This window comes from Macaca nemestrina, chromosome 1 (assembly GCF_043159975.1).
Source record: "Macaca nemestrina isolate mMacNem1 chromosome 1, mMacNem.hap1, whole genome shotgun sequence".
NCBI classification, from domain to species: domain Eukaryota; kingdom Metazoa; phylum Chordata; class Mammalia; order Primates; family Cercopithecidae; genus Macaca; species Macaca nemestrina.
Genome location: NC_092125.1, coordinates 210,091,925 through 210,109,072, shown reverse-complemented (window position 1 = coordinate 210,109,072; position 17,148 = coordinate 210,091,925). Strand labels below are relative to the sequence as shown.

Sequence of the window (17,148 nt, the reverse complement as noted above, 5' to 3'; positions counted from 1 at the left end):
TTCAAGCAATTCTTCTGCCTCAGCCTCCCAAAGTGCTGGGATTACAGGTGTGAGCCATTGCACTAGCCTGTCTTAAACAATTGATATGCATTATCTTATTTAATTCTCATCACAACCTACTGAGGTCACTAGTAGTATTGCCTCATTAAATGGATGAGAAAACTGAGGTTCAAAGAGGTAGGCTAAGTGATTTGCCCAAAGTCACACACGTCGAACTTGAACCTGGGTCACCCTGATGCCAAAACCTGCTCTTAGCCACTCTGCTACACCAACCTAGTGTTCAGGGTCCATACTGCTAGGAAGCGCTCAGAATACAGTATGCTCTAAATGGGAGGTAGCCACCCTTCTAGTTCCATGCTATCATTGGCCAGTAAAATTGCACATATATTCTCATTGCCGATTAGAAAAAAAATTAGAAAAAAAAAACCTAGAGTATTTATAGACCCCGATGTGTTTGTTTGTTTGCGAGACAGGGTTTCACTCCTATTGCCCAGGCTGGAGTGCAATGGTGGGATCTCAGCTCACTGCAACCTCTGCCTCCTGGGCTCAAGTGATCTGCCTGCCTCAGCCTCCCAAAGTGCTGGGATTTCAGGTGTGAGCCACTTGCCTGACTGGAGTTATTTTCAAAGCCCACGAGGGTGGCCCCTGCAATGACAGTCTTACAGCAAGATATTGTACTAAGAGGCAGAAGCTGAGGGAGCAGTCAGCCTAAGGAGAAGCATTGCCCACTGTGAAGGAATTGCAGCTGAGAGAGCTCATGAAGAGAATTTGCTGAAGAACAAGTGCCATGAGAGAAAGAGGCAGCTTTAGCTATCTATCAGGCCAGGAAAATGTCACAAGAGTTCTAGTCAAGTAAGAACTTTCTTAACGTCTTCTGCCCTTCTTCCTCCCTGATTGCAGCCCTTAACTACAGTTAAGGCCAGGCACGGTGGCTCACACCTGTAATCCCAGCAATCTGGGAGGCCAAGGAAGGCAGATAACCTGAGGTCAGGAGTTTGAGACCAGCCTGGCCAACATGGTGAAACCCCGTCTCTACTAAAAATACAAAAATTAGCCGGGCGTGGTGGTGTGCACCTGTAATTCCAGCCACTCCGGAGGCTGAGGCAGGAAAAAAAAATCACTTGAACCTGGCAGGCAAAGGTTTCAGTGAGCTAAAATTGCACCACTGCACTCCAGCCTGAGCGACAGAGTGACGAAAAAAACTGGGGGGCTGAGGCAGGTGGATCACTAGAGCCTAGGAGTTCAAGACCAGCCCGGACAACATGAAGAAACCCTGTCTCAACAAAAAATACTAAAATAAGCCAGGCACGGTGGCCTACACCTGTTGTCCCAGCTACTCGGGAGGCTGAGGCAGGAGGATTGCTTGAGCCCAGGAATCCTGCAGATCTCACCACTGCATTCCAACCTGAGTGACAGAGATCCTGTTTCCAAAAAAAAATTTTTTTTAATTGCTTAGGACAGTGTACCTTGCTCACAGTAAAGTGCTAGATACTTAGTGTTATTATTTAATATGCAACACATTTGTAATATGCAAAAGATCGTATCTTTGAATTGCATCAGTAACAGTTATAACAAAACAAAATAAAGATATACCAGTCAAAGGCAAGGAGATGGTGTAAATATTAAACCACGGTGAACTGGAATCAAGAGATCAGACTGAACTTGAGCAAGTTACTTCACCTCCTCTTGCCTTGGAAACTGCGGGCGAATGGCGACTCCTTTGTTGCCTGCTCTTCCCAAGATTGGAAGTCATGCCATGGTGTCACCTAACAGTTTAATCATGTGTTAAGACTGTGTCAATCTGTTTTTGGTTGTTTTTTTTTTTCCTGCTGTGGCAAAATCTAGGCTTTTGGGCCATGGAAGCTTGACTCATAGTCTCTTTCCAAACCCAAGCCATCAGCCAGAGAACAAACACCGGCTTGCCTGAGTCAGTGGAAATTCCAGATGTTTGTAGCTCATTAACTGCCAAATTGACAGCTATGGAGGCTGTGACGAATAAATGGATCTTATTAGCTCCATGTTCCCCAGAAAAAGCTGTCCCACAGGCATGCTTTGTACAAAGGCCATACATAACACGTGATCTTTAAAAAAACCTTTTAAAATTACTTTGACTATTTCCCGTCAAAAGAAATTCACTGCCGGGTGAGGTGGCTCACCCTTGTAATCCCAACACTTTCGGAGGCCGAGGCGGGTGGATCACCTGAGGACAGAAGATCAAGATCAGCCCAACCAACATGGTGAAATCCTGTCTCTACTAAATACAAAAAATATGCTGGGCGTGGTGGCACATGCCTATAATCCCAGCTACTTGGGAGCCTGAGGCAGGAGAATCGCTTGAACCCAGAGGCAGAGGTTGCAGTGAGCCGAGATTGTGCCACTGCATTTCAGCCTGGGCAACAAGAGCAAAACTCCGTCTCAAAAAACAAATAAATTTACCAATGTAAATTCACCAACTCCTCTTACAGATCCAATGTCAGGAAAGCAGCTATAAACAACAAGAACGGAGAACAGTATCCTCAAAGCCAGAAGCCTGGGGCTGACCTTTAGCCTGATGGTGGGGGCATACATGGATACATAGTTTCTGGAAGGTATTTGGTAATATATATCAAAAGTCTTACCTATATATTTACCTTGTGACCTAGTACTTTCACCCCTAGTAATTTATTTAAAGGAAACTTATTTACAGAAATGAAGATTTATTTATAGGGATATCCAACTCAGCACATAATAGCAAAAAATTGGAAATAACAGTGGAGAATAGTAAAATTAATCAAAGATGGTCATAACATAAAATATGGTTAGCAATAAATGTATATATACATAGAAACATGCTCACAACATCCTGAGTTTAAAAAGTGGAAAAAGGGGCAGGCATGGTAGCTCACAACTGTAATCTCAACATTTTGGGAGGCTGAGGTGGGTGGATCACATGAGGCCCAGGCGTTCAAGACCAGCCTGGCCAATATGGAGAAATCCCATCTCTACTAAAAACACAAAAATTAGCTGGGTGTGGTGGCACATGCCTGTAATCCCAGATACTCAGGAGGCTGAGGCAGGACCATCACTTGAAACTGTGAAGTGGAGGTTGCAGTGAGCTGAGATCATGCCACTGTACTCCAGCCTGGGTAACAGAGATAGACTCTGTCTCAAAAAAGAAAAAGAAAAAAAAAGTGAAAAAAGGTAACAATAGAATTTATACCACTGAGGCAGGAGAATCGCTTGAACCCCGAGGCAGAGAAGTTAAACAACCTGCCAAAGTCAGTCATATGCTAGAAAGCCACAGAGCTAAGGTGAGTCGCTGAGCAGGTTTTGGTGTCTATGCTCCCGCCACGACTCACACTCTCTCCTGGTATAGAAAAAAGACTGGAAGGACATACCTTCCAAGCATTCACAATGCTTACTTCTGGGAAGTGAGATGTTGAGTGATTTCTACTTATTGTTTATCTACCTTTTCTATAGTTAATGTGTTATGTAACGAGACAAAACTCCAAAGAAAATGTTTAAAATACAAGACATTTGTTGCAGAGGTGAATGAGTCTCTCTCAGCCTCAGTTTAGAACAGCAACTGTGCCTACCTTTAAAGCTCATGGTAGGACTGAATGAAATAAAGTGAGAGCACTTGGATGATGTAGGTTTAGAATATGTTAAAAAGATGTGTAGAAGATGTTAAAAATGGTAGCGGCTATTACAATACAAAGCAGAGGCCGGGCGTGGTGGTGCTGAACCTCGGTTTTTCACCTGTGAAAATGCCGACAGAGGCCTGGGTGCAGTGGCTCATGCCTGTAATCCCAGCACTTTGGGAGGCCAAGTCAGGCAGATCACTTGAAGTCAGGAGTTCAAAACCAGTCTGGTCATAATGGTGAAACTCCAACTCTATTAAAAATATAAAAATTAGGCCTGGCAGGGTGGCTCACACCTGTAATCCCAGCACTTTGGGAGCCTGAGGCAGGCGGATCACTTGAGGTCAGGAGTTCAAGACCAGTCTGGCCAACATGGTGAAACCCTGTCTCTACCAAAAATCTAAAAAGTTAGCCAGGCATGGTGGCATGTGCCTGTAATCCCAGCTACTTGGGAGGCTGAGGCAGGAGAATCGCTTAAGTCTGAGAGGTGGATGAGCCGAGATTGCGCCACTGCACTCCAGCCTCGGCAACAGCGCAAGACTCCTTCTCAAAAAAAAAAAAAAAAAAAAAAAAAAAATTAGCAGGGTAATGGCAGGCATCTGTAATCCCAGCTACTCGGGAGGCTGAGGCAGGAGAATTGCTTAAACCCAGGAGGCAGAGGTTGCAGTGAGCCGGGATCACGCCACTGCACTCCAGCTTGGGTGACAGAGCAAGACTCCATCTCAAAAAAAAAAGACAAACAAACACACAAAAACCATAGCAAGTGAATCCAGAGAATGTTGTCAAGCAAACACTGTGTGGGAGCTTCAGTGGTTTCATGTTTCCTTTGATTCTCTTTAGAGCCTCCCATTATTTCTGAGCTGGGGATGGCGTATCTGTCTCTTCCTCATGCCACGAGTGTGAATAGTTGGGGGACAGGCATTGTTATGGTCTTACATATAAGTAGATGGCTCTGATATACCATTATTTTGGGGGGAGTGAGCACGGGGTGTTTCAGATTTCCTCTTCCTATCAACGCAGGTAGCAGTCTCAGCCTGTTTCATTCGTTCCTCTCAAGATTGCTGCCCCTCTCTCCATTCAGCCAGCTTCTGGCCTGGGGACTGAGGCCAAGACCCTTGAATGGGCCAAGAATTAGACAACTGGGATCAACAAACTAGCAAGGAACCCCATGGCCGAGCCTGGGAGTCCACCTGTGTGAAAATCACTTTTAAAAGCTAATCTAAACAACTCTGGGTATTCAGGAGCTAGTTTCTGATTTCTTGGGGTTATTTGGTGTTATCACCAACTTTGAGAATTACATAGGACAAGGGGGTCTCCTTCATAAATATGTCTCCACACCAGGGGATTGCCCTTAGCAAAACTGAAAGCAGCGATTCTCAACTAGAGTGAGACATTGGAATCAGCTGGATTGGAATAGCCGCACCCCCGTGCTCAAAGATTCTGATTCTGGGATGGGGTCTGGGCATCAGAATCCTTTAAGGGTCTTGAAGGCTGGACCCCTGGATCAGCGTTGACAGGAGGAGTGGGAGTTCAGCATTGACTTCCTGTGCCCTGTTTAGTAATTAGACTGAAATGGCTGCAATGGTTAAGAACAGATTTGACACTTCTCAGGAACGTCTGAGCAAGCAGGGAGGCAGCAGATGCTTCCCCAGGAAGTGAATTCATGGTATGGGGAGGGGTGTGTGTTTTGCAATCAGTTTGGCAACCAGATGAGAACTCTGAGGCACATTGAAACAGTGGGCAGGTGTTCCATTTCACTCTTCTGGCAGGTTCTAAGAATTTGCTTGCTTCTTCAAACCGAATTAAGCCCTGAGCTGACAGACCTGCAAACATTCCAAGTTGACCATCTGATTTCATATATGAGCATGAAGGAGAAAGAGAACCAAACCAGCTTTTGTTTTGAAATGGACTTGCTAGGGCGGGGGTGGAGTTGGGGGGATAATATTAAAGTACCTAACATTTTTAGCATGTTCTGTGTATTTATTTTTGAGACAGGGTCTTGCTCTGTTGCCCAGGCTGGAGTATAGTGGTGTGATCATGGCTCACTGCAGTCTCAACATCCTGGGCTCAAAGAATGCTCCCACTTTAGCCTCCCAAGTAGCTGGGACCACAGGGGCACACCACCTCCCACTCCCAGCTAATTTCTGTATTTTTTGTAGAGATGGGGTTTTACTATGTTGCCCAGGCTGATCCTGAACTCTTGGGCTCAAGTGATCCTCCCGCCTCTGCCTCCCAAAGTGCTGGGATTACAGGAGTATTCTAAATCTACATCATAAAAGTGCTTTTACATTCATTATTTCATTGGCTCCTACCATGAGCTCTACAAGACAGGGAGGATTGCCATTCTACAGATGAAGAAACTGAGAATCAGCCTGAAGGCCAGTCGATTCTACTATGACTTATTCCAAAGCCATGGCAAACCTGGGTGATTTCTCTAACCACTCTGGCACTGGTGCAATTGTATGCCTCAGCCTACAACTTGTCTCTCCCCCAAAGCTGGGCTTTCAGAAACACTTTTTTTTCTTTTTTTCTTTTTGAGACGGAGTTCTGCGCTTGTTGCCCAAGCTGGAGCGCAATGGCGCAATCTCGGCTCACTGCAACCTCTGCCTCCCGGGGTCAAGCAATTCTCCTGCCTCAGCCTCCCGAGTAGCTGGGATTATAGGCACGCGCCACCATGCCCAGCTAATTTTTTGTATTTTTAGTAGAAACGGGGTTTCACCATGTTAGCCAGGCTGGTTTCCAACTCCTGACCTCAGGTGATCCGCCCGCCTCAGCCTCCCAAAGTGTTGGGATTACAGGCATGAGCCACTGCACCTGGCCCAGAAACACTTGCTTCTTGCTCCACCTGTACTTACAGATTAGGTAGATAATGTTTTCCTATGATTTCGTTGATTTTGGTTGCCACTGATATGTTGCTCAAAACAGATCCTCCAGTGAAAAAATTTCAGTAAGTTGTGAGAGTCTCCCTCATTTTCTACTTTATTCGCAGGGTCTAGTCACAATGTTTGTTACCTGCACCTCCTGAGTGAGGTTAGCAGGCTGATTTTGGCATTGCCTGTCCTTGACTCTCAGGGGAAGAAGGAAAGGAATAAATCTCCCAGACACCAGTTTCCCTCTCTGATAAACTGTAAAGGAAACAGCTTTTGGGTTCCTTTAGGGCCAGGATGGAGCCTCCTTCACTGTTGTATCCCCAGGGCCTGGCATAGTGCCTGGCACAAAGTAGGCACCAGATAAATCTTTGCCAAATACTTTCTATTAAACATCCATGTATTTATTATGCATTTGGCTTCCAGTCTAGGTGAGCTATATCCTGAGAGCTGTTTGTTGGCATCAACATTTTCCTATTTGAACTGAGAACTCTAATAGGATTGTGCTGGTGGAGCTGAGTTTAAAGACCACATGGGTCTGGCAGAAGCTGTGTCAGATGTCCCAAAAAGGGTATTATTTTAACTTCTCCTCTCTAGTTCTGAGCTGTTGAGGGCACTTGGTAAATACTAATGAATAATGAGGCTGGAGCTAGCCTGAGACTGTGCTGGGAGTCTGAGATGCGGTAAAAGCTTTAACAGTGCTTTCCCCGAGGGCATCTCGACTCTGACCTTCTGGCAAAGAAACTGGTTCTGCCAGATGGTAGGATGGAGACTTTTTGCTGCCTGAACAGCCCCGGCAGCCCAGTCAACAGTCAGTCAGTGTTTGCTCTGGGCAAAACACCTTTTAGGTGCTGGGGAGCACAGATGCTACGGGAAAACTGCAGCCTGGGCTCTTGAATTCCAGTGCCTGGCTTTCAACGCAAAACTGGCTGAGCCTCAGATTTTTCATCTGTACAGTGGGGATGAAAACAACTCCTACCCCACAACATTATTGTGAGGATTAAATGAAATAAGAAAAAAAATCTAGCACAGGGTTGGGGGCAGAGTAAGAATACACTGTGTGTGTTTATACATTTCCAATGTTATGTGTACGTTTATGCAGATAAAATTCAGAGTGGCTGAAGAGATGAATTCTTTTTTATTGGTGGTTTTCTTTTTTTTGAGACAGTGTCTTACCCTCACCCGGGAGTGTAGTGGTATGATCGCAGCTCACTGCAGCCTGTACTTCCTGGGCTCAGGTGATTCTCCCACCTTAGTCTCTCAGGTAGCTGGGACTACAGGCATGTGCCACCATGCCCAGCTAATTGTATATTTGTAGAGATGGGGTTTCGCCATGTTGCCCAGGCTGGTCTCAAATTCCCAAGCTCAAGTGATCCTCCTGCCTTGGCCTCCCAAATTGCTGAGATTACAGGTGTGAGCCATGCCTGCCATGAAAAGACTAATTCTAGACTGCAATGACTTTGAATGATTTTCTAAACGTTTAGAGTTTAGATTTTATTCTGTATTACAATCTGGAGCCACGGAATTTTTTGTTTTTTAAAGTGACACCATTAAAAATTCATTAAATACAGCTGACTATTATCTGGCTAGATGTCTAAGCAAACTTCTTGAATGTTTGGAAAACAGATTACCCTTTCACTGAGACACCTGTTGGTTTACCACATTCTTCTTATTTGACTATGATTAGCATCAGAAAGTCCCTATGCTCAAAAATACCTCTTTTATCAAACTAGATTAACAAACTGCATCTCTTAAGATGCAGTAACTTTTCTTAAGATCCAATGGCTAGAATATAGGAATTTGGGTTGGATTGGGAAGTGGGGGATGACGGTGGCAAAAAATTGAAGATTAAAAAACGAAATACAGGCCGGGTGTGGTGGCTCACGCCTGTAATCCCAGCACTTTGAGTGGCTGAGGCGGGCGGATCACATGAGGTAAGGAGTTCGAGACCAGCCTGGCCAACATGGTGAACTCCTGTCTCTACTAAAAATACAAAAATTAGCAGGGTGTGTTGGCGGGCGCCTGTAATCCCTGCTACTCAGGAGGCTGAGGCAGAAGAATCGCTTGAGCCCAGGAGGCGCAGGTTGCAGTGAGCCGAGATTGTGCCACTGCACTCCAGCCTGGGCGACAGTGCGAGACTCCGTTTCAAAAATAAACGACGAATTACATGAGATTTATAAGAAGTTGGTAAATACAAATTATTTAATGTAAACTTACGTATGTATGTATCCATGTGCATACACGAACAAACTGGGAATGTAATGAGACTTGATTTTGTACCGTTTATCCCAGAATTATTCACGCTCATTGAAATTAGTGTTCTCTTTTAAAAGATTCACACTGGGTTGCTCACACACGTACTCCAAAGAATTGCCATTTTCCCCTTACCTGCATCTGGCTGGCATAATCAACTGAACAATATTCTCTTTCTTTCCTTTTTTTCACTTACAAGTGGGGCAAAAAGGGGAAGGGAGCAGCCCTCACTCTCTCAGCAAACTTACTGTGCACTTACCACGCGCGAAGGCGCTGCGGTCAGAGAAACAAAACCTAACCGGTTGTGGCCCTCGAGGGTGTGTGGGTGGGGAGAGCTGCTGCCACAGGAAACTGTAACACGGCGCGTTAAGGGCTCTAACTGAACTTAAGGACCAATGGGGCCACCAAGCAGGAAGTGACTGACTTGCCCGCGTGTGTCTGAACCGCCTTCACACGGAGGCAAATTTTGAGTAACTGCGGGGCTGGAGGGTGGGGGGCACCGGAGGGAACCGCAGGGACGCGCCGACTTCGGATGCGGAGTTGTGAATGTGGGAGAGAGGCGACCCAGAAGTCGAGGCCCGAGGCGGCGGGGGCTGGGCCCTGGCAAGCGGCTTTCTGGAGTATCCTCCATCTGTCAATACAGGCTACGCGACTCAGTGGCCCTAATTCGAGAGCCAAACGTCCCCCGCCGGTCAGTCTTTTCCCTCAGGGCAGTCCCAAGGGCAGCGAGCCCGCGCGCACGAGAGCCGAGAGCTAGCGGCCGGGGCCTTGGGGGGCCAGGGGCGCGGGGAGGCCGCCGTGGTAAGGCCGTCAACACCGGCGGACCGGGCAGTTACTCCCGGCATGCTCCTCCTCCCCGGGCGGATTTCAAACCCTCGGCAGCCCCACCTCCCCGCCTTCGCCCCCGGCCTGCCCCAGCAACAGGCGGCGGCCCGCTTCTCATTGGCCAGGCCTGCGCTGTCGTGTTTTGATTGGCCGCGGAGCCGCCCGGCCCTGCTTCTGCGGTCGCCGCCGACTCCATTTTGTCGGTAGAGGCAGAAGGAGGAGGTTGGGTTGTAGAAGCTAGGGTGGCCGGCAGCTCGCTCATCGGTGTTCGTGGGCTTTGTCGGTCCGTGCCTCGTCTCTCCCTGGAAAGGGAGGGAGGCTTCGACGTCGAGAGGGAGCCACTGCCGCCGTAGTTCCGAGCTTGAAGTCGGTAAGTAGCGGCTGTGCAGCGGGCGCGGCCATGTTGGTGGCTGCGCTCCCCATTGTTGGGGGAAGGAGGCGAGCGGAGGCGAGATCCGGGCGGGGGCGGGCGCGGGCGGTCGCAGCGCCCCGACCCCTGCGGCTCCGGAGAGATGGGGCCACTGGGAAGCCAAGCCTGTGTGGCGTCGGAGGCGGCGAGTTTTCCGAGTTCGAGTTGTGAATGACTCACAGTCCGGAAATGGCAATTTATTTAGGGTGGTTTATCTGTTTGGAAGGCTCTCTTACCCCTTTGAAAGGAGGGGGCTTAACTATTTGGTAACTTATTTTCTTGGAACATCAAATTAAAACCAAACCTTGAATGTTGAGCTGTTCCCTCTAGGGAGACATTTTTATAGATTTAAGATGGGCTTAGACTGTTAGGGCTTGTGAGAACTTATTTTAAGACGGGGAGGAGGCGAGGGTGTTCACAACCAAAGGAAACACTGCGTGATGTCTACATGTTCCAAGAGACTGAAAATGGATGTGACGTGTGTGGAAAGATTGGAAAATTCTGGTGGGAGTTTAAAAACACGGTCTCTTTTGAAAATCCGCCTGAAGCCAATTTTTGGATATGACTCTTAACATTTAACACTCGTTATTTGATTTTATACGTGAGAGAATCTGAAGATCTTTCCCAGGAAAAAGATAAAAACAAAACTTACTGCGGGACTTCGAGACATTTCCAAAAATTCCCCAGGAGTGACTGGGTCTCAAGGGTGAAGAGTTTTTAAATGATCGTGGTTATGAGGTCAAAGCCATCTTAAGATAAATTTTCTTAGTTCAGGAAGTAGCCTTCTTTACAGTCAACGATTTTTGTAGTAAATCTAAATGATCACTTTCTCAACGTGTTTTTGAAATAATGAAGTAATCTTTACTTTTCTAGCTAGGACTTCTCTCAAACTTGTGTGCTGAGGAGACTCAGATGTTGGCCTCAGCTCCTAGGCTGAACTCAGCAGATCGGCCCATGAAAACTTCTGTATTGAGACAAAGGAAAGGATCTGTCAGAAAGCAACACTTGTTATCTTGGGCTTGGCAGCAAGGAAGAGGACAGGTAGTGGAGATCCTGCAATCTGAAAAGCAGACTGAAAGGTAATTATCATAATGGGCAAACATTTTATGATGGAGCCATCCTAAACCAATTGTTTTTATTTTAAAATAGATTATGCAGATTTGTGGGTAAGCTCATTTTTCTTAGAGACGGTATAATAATAAAGGTTGTGCATATATTGGAGTCTAAACAGCTTGCTTTTTTAATTTAAAGCAGCTGAATAGCCTATTACTGAGTCTTGTTCAAAATATCTGGAGTTATAAGTTGGAGCCATAGAAGCTTTTTACAGATTTGAACTTAATGGAATTTTACTCAATATTTGTTTCCATTCACTTGTAGGTGACAAAGAAGCTGAAGATGGGTGGTGGAGAGCGGTATAACATTCCAGCCCCTCAATCTAGAAATGTTAGTAAGAACCAACAACAGCTTAACAGACAGAAGACCAAGGATCAGAATTCCCAGATGAAGATTGTTCATAAGAAAAAAGAAAGAGGACATGGTTATAACTCATCAGCAGCTGCTTGGCAGGCTATGCAAAGTGGGGGGAAGAACAAAAATTTTCCAAATAATCAGAGTTGGAATTCTAGCTTATCAGGTCCCAGCTTACTTTTTAAATCTCAAGCTAATCAGAACTATGCTGGTGCCAAATTTAGTGAGCCACCATCACCAAGTGTTCTTCCCAAACCACCAAGCCACTGGGTCCCTGTTTCCTTTAATCCTTCAGATAAGGAAATAATGACATTTCAACTTAAAACCTTACTTAAAGTACAGGTATAAAGTAAGACAAATGTTAAAATTATGTTCGCGGGTAGTTGTCAATTGGTCTGAAACATTCGCTAAGGAATTAATCTATTTGTGTAGAACTGCTAATTAATGTAAAAAAAATAGACGATCTTGTGTGCACTGTGATACAATGGTAGTATCAGTGCAACTTAAACTAATGGTATTTGATATTAAGTGTTCTCAACCGAGTAACTTTTAAGTGGAAACCAAGTTTAGATTTGGGGAGTGGTAACGGAATCAGCTTTTTCTATTGTTAGGGGAAGATAGTAATTTATCATTCATGGAATAGATTGTTGAAAGTTGGTGAATCAGATTATAAGCTTCAAGCTAACACAAGGATTCAGAATTAGGTAAACATCTGAAAGTTTAGTATATTAGAAACACCCAAACCAGTAATATGCTAACAACCTGATGCACTGCTGAAAGAAAATGTGAATTTTTTGTAATAATTGCATTTTAGTGAATTGTACAGTGGGTGGAAAGGGCATTTGGAGCTCATTAGAATGAGACATAGTACATCCCAATGGCCCTGTTTATTAAATATAGTGGATTAAGTGTCAACAAATACACCAAAACCATTTTTTATAGAAACAGTATTTAATGGTCACTCAATAGCTTTCAAAATACATTTTTGTATTACAGCACTGCACAAGCTATTCTAATAGTGATCTGGGCCTCATCATTCCTGCAAAGCTTGCTTTCGGGAGTTGGATAATGTGAAAATTTTAAGTACCTAGGGGAGAAAGAGCCATGTACATATCTGTAATAAACTTGTAGCATATGTAAAGTTTTATTGGCCTTTATCTTACAAAAATGGAATATTTTAGTATGAATTTGCTGAATGTAAGACCGTGGACTGTTTTTTATAGTATGGCCTAATTTTAAAGGTCCAAAATAATTTGTTTTTAAAGTTTGCCCTTGTGCTAAAGTGCCAGTGTACGTATGTTATACTTGATTGTAAACTACATTTCAAAGTAAATCCGAGTGTAGTAAGTTTTATAACTAAAAAGGTTTAAGCTGCTAAAACTATTTTTAAGAGATGTGAAATGCAGTATGGGACTATTTTTTTTTTCCTCCTCTAAGCCCAAAGATTAACTGGAGTCCCTCCAACCTTACAGATTTTTGGGTTTCACAATCTTATAAACTAGGATACAGGTAGTTTTGAGTATGGTGCCAATGATGTTTGGTTTTTGTTTGGTCAAGGGTAGGTGCAACCCAACGGACCATTTATGCAAAAGATGTAAACTCTTGCATAATACATTGATAACATGTTTTGCCAACCTTAAGAGTAAATGCTTAAACATAAGCGAAACCAGTAGAAGGTATGTGGGTCAGTTTAAAAATTTTGATTGTTAATGCCCTATTTTGTAATTTGGCACCTCTTTTGATGCCTAAGCAGGTTAGCAGATGCCTAAGCTGTATTTCTCTAAATAAATCAAGATGAAGTACTGCCCAAGTTAAATATTGATAGCCTAAAGATAAGTTTATATGGTACTTAATGTACATGATATGAATTTGAAGCATAAAATTAAATAAAATTGTTTTCCCCCATTGGCTTGGTTTTATTTTAAAAATGGTTTTGATTGCTTAATATTCTTTTTAAAAATGTCACTGACGGCCGGGCGCGGTGGCTCAAGCCTGTAATCCCAGCACTTTGGGAGGCCGAGACGGGCGGATCACGAGGTCAGGAGATCGAGAGACCATCCCGGCTAACACGGTGAAACCCCGTCTCTACTAAAAAATACAAAAAACTAGCCGGGCGAGGTGGCGGGCGCCTGTAGTCCCAGCTACTCGGGAGGCTGAGGCAGGAGAATGGCGTAAACCCGGGAGGCGGAGCTTGCAGTGAGCTGAGATCCGGCCACTGCACTCCAGCCTGGGTGACAGAGCAAGACTCTGTCTCAAAAAAAAAAAAAAAAAAAAAAGTCACTGACTTGAAGCTCGTAACATACTCAGAATACTCAAGACTCTTGGACTTCTCTTAAATTTCTGATTATAAAAGAACAGTCACAACTAAAATGTGACAGGACTGTTGGCTTGAGAAGGGGCAACTAGTTTGCTGACTGATACAGAAGATACTAGGATTTGACAGCTATGCAATTAAACAACTACTTGAGATTTCTCTCTCCCAGTAGTGCTAACAATTAAAAGGAAAAAAAAAAGGCCACACATGGAAAACGTCGCAAAGCTTTTCAAAGTTAATTCCATGATCTAGGTTCATAGAAAAAAAATTATGAATTTATCAAGTTGACAAGAACCCTTGTGTTTCAAAGTATGTTGACGAATCAAAGTACACCAACCCTTGTGTTTCAAAGTATGTTGACGAATCAAAGTACACGTAAGGGGACCCTCAGAAGAAAAGCATCACGACCACACCTTTCTGATACAGATTCCAAATGATAGAGCATCTTAAAACTAGTTTGAGAATCCTTAAAATTCTACAACTAGTCCCATGGCAAAGCTGTATTTTTTCACGCAAACTAGGAAATGATTTGGAGTTAAGGCAGAACCAGCATTTTGTTTCCAGGGTAATTTCTGTAGACAATGCCAAGGATTAAAGAATTGAACTTCATGTACTGAACAAATCACAGCCTAGGTGTCTGTTAAGGTTTTAAGCTATATATTGAATACACTAGATTTTTGTGGATTAATCTAGTAATACACTAGATTTTTGGTTTGACTCAAGCAAAATGGGTAAATGGAAGTGGGAGTGGAAGATTACCTATAAAAATTTTAGCAGCTTAAGGGTAACCTGAATAAAAGGTCAGTAACCGTATGACACTTCATACTTTAGGAAAGGTACTGATAAAGTTTTGGTTAGCCTACAGAATGGTGATAGGAATTTCCCAAATTGATGCAATCGTGAGAACCAAAAATACCTGGTACAGAGAACTTACCATGTAAGGCTGCTGAAGTCAGCCATATTGTGAACCTTAAGTAAATGCTCTAATTTTTTTTTTTTTTTGAGACGGAGTCTCGCTCTGTCACCCAGGCTGGAGTACAGTGGCCGGATCTCAGCTCACTGCAAGCTCCGTCTCCCAGGTTTATGCCATTCTCCTGCCTCAGCCTCCCGAGTAGCTGGGACTACAGGCGCCCGCCACCTCGCCCGGCTAGTTTTTTGTATTTTTAGTAGAGACGGGGTTTCACCGTGTTAGCCAGGATGGTCTCGATCTCCTGACCTCGTGATCCGCCCGTCTCGGCCTCCCAAAGTGCTGGGATTACAGGCTTGAGCCACCGCGCCCGGCCTAATGCTCTAATTTCAATTTGTCTTCTTTTTGATGGCAGTTACACTATGATGGAATCAGGTCCAAAACCTATCCTTAAGCTTAAAATATATACTGATAAACTATCCTCTTCCCTAGAACTACAACAACACAGGAAAAAATCTGAAAGGTTTTGTGTAAGTTTTAGTTTCTAGTATTTTGGTTGCATTCTCGTAGGCAATTTGTAAAGCAAGAGGGACAGAGTGCATCTCTAAAACCTCTTATACAAATTAGGAAAAAGTGTACCCAGGTGGTTACAAATCTAAGGTAGAGCAAAGTCTTAAAAAAACCCAAGATTTATTTTTGGCTCCTAGACCAGTTTATTTCACTTTCCAGCATTCAAAGAAATGTGATCTGCAAAAAACTAGATACAAAGGCCTTTTACTTCTTTACAAACTATGGTTAGTTCTCAATGAATTTACATGCCTCACTTTTTATTCCAAGAAAAATTCCCATTGTGCAATACAAGGGTGAAACAGCTGTTACAAATACACAGAAACATAATAAAGATAACCAATACTGTTAGAGGAAGGGGCAGAGGAAAAAACCCAAGAGAAGGAACCTTTTCCACAGTGACTAGCAGAATGTCTTGTAGATACCAATAACTGAAGGCAAACAGGTTGCTCACTTCTTCCTATCAAGTCATCCAATCTAAAATGAGAATAGTTCATGCCTAGGATAGGCTAACTATAGGCTTTGCTAGTCCTCCTTCCTAGTAGAATGCCATCAGATTATTCCTGAGCTATTGCTCAAGTTACAGCTACTTCAGAATATAATCTCAGGTTTTGTAAACAGGAACATGGTCAAAATGCAATACAATGGAAAATCTCTACAAGAGAATGAGATTTGGAAAGCCATGCTTAGAATCTCTGAGCCACACAACCATGAGATCTTGGATTACATTTAATCTCTCATCCAGGAACATTATCCATTTACCTTGTAAGGTTGTGAGGAATGAATAGCATATGCAGGAAGCTATCACATGATGGGTATTCTACAAAGCACAATTTTCTCATCTGTAAAATGGGAATAATACCCATTTCCCAGGAGTGTTTTTAGGATTAAATAGGAATATTTGAAAAGCACATGGTTCAGCACAGTAAGTGCTCAATAATATTGACAGCATTCAGTACAAAGAGAACCACAGAAGAGATCCTAAAGCAATTCATTCAACAGATGTAAAAATTAAAGAGGGCCTTTTCTGATTTACCATAATTAAATACTTTAGAGAACTACCAACTATTGTTATTGTAGTTACATAAGTATTTACCTAAATTTTTTAAAAACAAAATCCCAACTCAATATGCAACTTAATTCTCTCCCCCTTAAATGTCTTAACTTCAAAAGGAAATGGAGAAGGGAGGTAGAGGGCAAAAAAGTCTATGACCTCTACATTTTCTTTTAAAAACACACAGAACCTCTGTCCTAAGAACCCACTATGTTAATGAGTGTGTAACAGTATACAAAATACTTTTTGTGATTAAATCTAGTCATTTTGGCTCTAAGTAAATTCTAGATCCCATTATATCAATTTTACTATCTCCAGGAAAATAAAGCTATAAAAACAATCCCCCATTTGATTAAACAACAAAAAACATGGTAACAAAAGATGAAACAAGTGAAAAATTATGGGCTGTAACCTAGGATCTGATGCTTGCTGTGTGATCTTGGAAAAGTTCAAAAAAAATTTCTAAAATAAAATATGAACAAAAATACCTCATGAAAATATACCTCTGCTATATTTTCAAAATTGCTATAAATTAAAAGCTTAAGACTCCACTTCCAGATTTTTAGTTAATAATTTTATACGGAAAGTTTTAAGTATGTGGCAAAAATGACAAAAATAAAATGTGATGGAATCAATGTATAGGTAAAGAAACATCATATCCTAATAAGAAACTAAGGAATCCAAAACATTTTGTGATACTATAAAAGTTATTTATTCGCTATACACAGAACATGTCCCCTATAAAATGTACATGTAAATCACTAAAAAGTATAATTTGGTGAACATTTTCTCAATTACAGAACATACTAAATCAGTTGGGGTAACAGCTGTCTGCCTCAAAATAATCTAATTATAGCACCCAGTC

The 17,148-nt window shown here is 43.1% G+C and overlaps 1 protein-coding gene across 1 annotated transcript; it reads left to right on the top strand.

Moving 5' to 3' along the window:
- Positions 1–10,916: 10,916 nt before the first annotated feature.
- On the top strand, positions 10,917–13,346 carry LOC105494439 (proline rich nuclear receptor coactivator 2). Its single transcript, XM_011762844.2, has 2 exons — positions 10,917–11,053; positions 11,352–13,346. Exon 2 carries the CDS (start codon positions 11,370–11,372, stop codon positions 11,787–11,789), a length of 420 nt encoding a protein of 139 aa, XP_011761146.1. The 5' UTR covers positions 10,917–11,053; positions 11,352–11,369; the 3' UTR covers positions 11,790–13,346.
- The last annotated feature ends 3,802 nt before the right edge of the window (positions 13,347–17,148 follow it).